This window comes from Suricata suricatta, chromosome 1, assembly GCF_006229205.1.
Source record: "Suricata suricatta isolate VVHF042 chromosome 1, meerkat_22Aug2017_6uvM2_HiC, whole genome shotgun sequence".
In the NCBI taxonomy this organism is placed as follows: domain Eukaryota; kingdom Metazoa; phylum Chordata; class Mammalia; order Carnivora; family Herpestidae; genus Suricata; species Suricata suricatta.
Genome location: NC_043700.1, coordinates 191,130,359 through 191,134,778, shown reverse-complemented (window position 1 = coordinate 191,134,778; position 4,420 = coordinate 191,130,359). Strand labels below are relative to the sequence as shown.

Here is a 4,420-nt window from a genome sequence, read left to right as displayed (position 1 = left end):
GCCTGCTAAACCCACACGGGGCACGGCTGCTGGAGTAGGTGGGGTCACGGGTTCCTGAAGCCGGCAGTCCTGGGTTCTGGCCGTAGCCTCTCTGTGAGCAGACCTTGACCTCGGAGGAGTCATTTATTCTCGCTAGGCCTCAGCTTGTGTGAGGGGACCTTTTAAACTGGTGGCTCTCAACCCTGGCTGTGCAGGGGGCCCTGGGACCTCTAAAATCTATGGACGACTGGTCCCAGCCCCGGAGAGGCCAAGGTTGATGCGTCCACGTGGCGGCCTGGGGGTGAGATGGTGGAGCCTCCTCTGCTCCCCCTGCTCGTCCCCCCAAAACCCCACCAACCCCCCAAAACCCCACCAACCACCTGAAACACCACCAACCCTCCAAAACCCCACCATCCCCCCAAAACCCCAACGTCCCCCCTGAAACCCCACCAACCCCCCAAAACCCCACCGTCTCCCCGAAACCCCACCGTCCCCCCAAACCCCACCATCCCCCCGAAACCCCACCAATCCCCCGTCCCCCCCGAAGCAACAGCAGACAGATCACGGAACTCCCAGCGGCGGAGAAGAGGAGGTGGACTGGGGGGGTCCTGGGACTCGAGGGAAAGTGCAGGACCCGCGTCTCCCACCGCACACAGTGGCACCAGGTGCTCCCCCGGCCACGGCAGCAGATGTGAGGCGCTCCTGGAGGCTGGAGGCCGGGCCTGGGAGGGGCTCAGAGCCCTCAGGGAAACACGGGCGGTGCCGGCAGCTCCTGCCGGCCTCGCAAGCACTGGGACCTGTTCTGACAGCCAGCATTCCCTCGAACCGCAGCCCGTCGCTCTTGGCCCATCTGCCGAAACCAAGCAGGGCGGCAGCGGCCTCAGCAGGGGCTTTACCGGACCCAGCGTCCTCGGACCCGATGCCCCAGATGTCTGGGAGACGGCAGAGGCCACCCCCTCCAAGAGCCGTGAAGGTAACCGTTGGGGTGAAACCAACAACAAATATGACACCGAGAGCTGGCTGTCGGGGCCCCCAGGGGGCTCTGTCGGCTGAGCATCGACCTCGGCTCGCGTCACGGTCTCACGGTTTGTGAGCCTGAGCCCTGTGCTGCGCTCTCCGCTGTCGGCACGGAGCCTGCTTCGGGTCCTCTGTCCCCTGCCCTCTCTCCACACCCTCCTGCTTGCTCGCTTTCTCTCTCTCTCACTCACACACACAAATCAATAAATATTTAAAAAAAGAACTGGATGTTGGGGGTCCCAAGCAAGTGCAGATACGCTGGAAACAACCAAAACTTAAAAAAAAGTGTCCAATGGAAATTATAGAAATGAAAAACAAATCAGAATTTAAAAATCACCAGACGGATGCAGTAACCGAGTAGCAGCATACGGCAGAGGAAAGTCAGCGAGGAAACAGCAGGACAGAAATGAACGGGGCCCCGGACCCCTGTGGGGCAGTATTTGTAGCACCGGAGAAAGAGACAAGAGGCTGGGGTTTGAACATTCAAAGCGTGGCTGAACACGTACCAAATGTGGCAAAAGACATAAACCTTCAGGTTCCGGAACCTGCCTGGGCCCCAAATAGAAGTCCGAAGTCATTCACTCCAGAGCCCATCGTAACTGAACTTGGGAAATCTAAAGACAAGGGTCGAAAATCTTGAGCGTGGCGGGGACAGAGCAGACGCCCCGCAGGGAAACGCCGGCCTGGAGGCGCTGCATTTCTCATCAGAAACCCCGGGGGCGGCAGAGCTGCCGGGAACGTGAAGTCCATACGGGGAGCATATCCTTTGGGAAGGAATGGGAAATGGAGAAATTCTCGAAGGCAAACTAAGAATTTCTCACTAGCAGACGTTCTTTAAAGAATTGAGGGCGGAAGTTGAGCAGAAAGGAAATGAGGAAAGACCTGGAACTTCAGAATGGAGAGGTAAACGGGCTGTTCTGTTCCTGAGTTTCCAAAACCCTGTTTGATGGTTGAAGCAAAATGTCTCACGCTGTCTGATATGGACGCTCAGGTAGGTGTCGTGAAAAAGGAGAACACGGTGGCCTCCGCGGAGCAGGGGCGGTAAGACACAGAGAGCGGCGCGTGACATCTGAGCAGGGACGTGCTCCCCAAACGTTAGTGTCCGTCAGGACACCCCGAGGGCTTGTGCAAACACAGCTCACAGGCCCGCCCCCCCCCCATTCTGACGCTGTGGGGCAGGGGCGGGGCCTGAGAATCTGCCTTTCTGACCAGTTCCAGGCGAGGCTGATGCCGCCAGTCGGGAGCCCCACTTTGAGAACAGCTGCGCCAGCCTCTCTGGCTGATAAGGGGCTCCCATGTCTCGGTGGAGGGTCCCCCCCCATCCTCGACCCCGCAGCCTCACACCCCCAAGTGTGCCAGGCTCTGTGTGTAAATTAGGGGGGACCCCATCTTGCATTGCGGGGCTGGGTGCCCTCAGGCAGCCCCCACGCCTGTCTCTGAGCCTCGATTTGCCTTCTGTAGAACGGGAAGCTAGTCATTGACTTGGAGGACGCTTGGGAGCGGCCGGGAGGAACAGGGACAGCCCTGAGGGGCTGGCCCCTCGCCCCTCGCCCCTCGCCCCACTCTGTCTCCCCTGCCCTCTGTTTTGTGTGTCAGAGTTCACGTAAAGACTCACGTGGCAGGAGGGCACCTTTGCTAAAAAAAAATGTGAGCACCTGCCCTCCAGGTGGCCAAAGGCCCTTCTGACCCACATCCGGGGCCTTCCCACAGGCCACCTGGGAGCAGCCAAGTCCCCAGCACAGGTTCCCCAGCCGAGACATGGCCTACAGGCTCGCCTGTGTCCACACGGGACCCACGCACAATGTCTCCGCCGTCCTGCCACACGTGGTGAGGACGCCCAGAGCCTGGGCACCGGGATGAGCCTCCTTTGCTCAGAGGCAGAGTGGCCCTGGGGTGGGCAGCTGCGTGCACGGCCCCCAGCTCACCTCCGGAGGCTCAGTCCTCTGCCCTGAGTCCTGTGAACATGAGAGAGCGCCCCCCCTCCGCCCCCTGCTGTCCCTGCCGAGCGGCCTGGTGCCCAGCCCTGTGCGTTTTTGCCCGCGCAGCTGGGTGCTGGCCTGGTGCCAGGAGCCAGGACCCCTGAGTGAAGCAGACCTGGTCCCTGAACTCTAAAGGTGTTCCTAAAGGTGTTCGCCCAGAGTGGGGGTGGCCGGACTCTGCCCCTGGTCCTCGCCTCTGGGATGCGTCCCACACGCCCCTCTCAGCCAGAAGGACATTGCAGAGACCTCGCAACTCTGCCCAGACACGTGCTGCAGGGCTGTGACTGGGACAGGAGGGCACAGCCCTCCCCCTGCTGAGGTCCTGACTCTGCCTCCGGCTCGGCCTGAGTGACTGGTGGTACCCAGGCCGAGGGTGGCAGAGAACACAGGTGCCCGCCAGGACCAGGGCTGGGCCCCTGGGTGTTCCTGGGGTCACAGACAGACTCAGGGACATCATGCCCTCGCCAGCTTTCTCCTCAGTCAGCACCCTGGAGACAGAGGTCACGACTGAGGTGGGGTGCGATCCTCAGGGCCCTTCCTGTGTGTCACTAGCCCTCACTCCCCTGCCTGGCCGGGCCCTCGCGTGTGTGTGTGTGTGTGTGTGTGTGTGTGTGTGACAGGGCTGTGCTGTGTGTGTTTCAGGATTCCCCTATTCCAAATCTGACCCTCTCCCAGGACACGGGAAGAATGGCTTGGACCACCGGGTAGGTACTCGCCCCCTCCCTGGCGCGCCGTGCACTAACCATCCCCTGCCGGGAGCCTGAGCGCCCGCACGGCCAGGAGGGGCCCGGGGACCCCGCTCGCCCACCGCCTCTTGCCTGCTGCCCCAGCCGGGGGCTGTGCTGACGCTTCTGCAGACCAGGGCCAGACCAGAACCGGGACCCCCCCCCAACCAAGCCCGGTCCCGGCTCCCACGGAGACCTCAGTTCGGGGTGCCGGGGAGACAGGGGCCACCGGGAGCATTCAGACCCTCTGAGGCCCCTGCTGACCCACGTCTTTCTTCTGTGACCCAGAGCCTAATGAAGGACCTTACAGGATCAGCTAGTTCATGGGTAACATGAGTTAAGGACCCTCTTCCTGGAGTGTCATTGGTCCCTGACTGTCACCACTAACGGTGTCGTTAACATCTGTGACCACTAGCGTCACCACTACCGTCCCTAATGATGCCGCTGGGACCTGTGATAATGACCAGATCCCACAGCATGTCCTTAGCCTTCTCTGGCTGCCCCTCCCCCACCAGCTAAGGTCTGGTTTGACTTCCTTGTCCGGTTTCCCCAGACTCGGAACATGGACCGTGAGCCCGGAGAGCCTGGCTCCTGTCTTGTCCCCGCGGAAAGTCTGGGCTCATTTTTGTCACTGTTGCTATGGCTTCCTAGTCCCCAGTGCAGACCCCTGGGGGCGGACAGGGCCATAGCCCCGCCTCCCACTCTCCGCCCTCCCCCCCC

The 4,420-nt window shown here is 61.4% G+C and overlaps 1 protein-coding gene across 25 annotated transcripts in view; it reads left to right on the top strand.

The window, feature by feature from the left end:
• The window catches only part of ABLIM2 (actin binding LIM protein family member 2), a 129,806-nt gene that overhangs the window by 106,064 nt on the left and 19,322 nt on the right, over positions 1 to 4,420 (top strand). For 17 of the 25 annotated variants that reach the window (XM_029949155.1, XM_029949017.1, XM_029949009.1 and 14 more), the window contains one exon: positions 3,618 to 3,679. The exons of the other annotated variants lie outside the window; for them this stretch is intronic. In XM_029949155.1, coding sequence (XP_029805015.1) covers positions 3,618 to 3,679 — 62 coding nt within the window. The remainder of the gene's footprint in view (positions 1 to 3,617; positions 3,680 to 4,420) is intronic. 25 annotated transcript variants of the gene reach the window in all.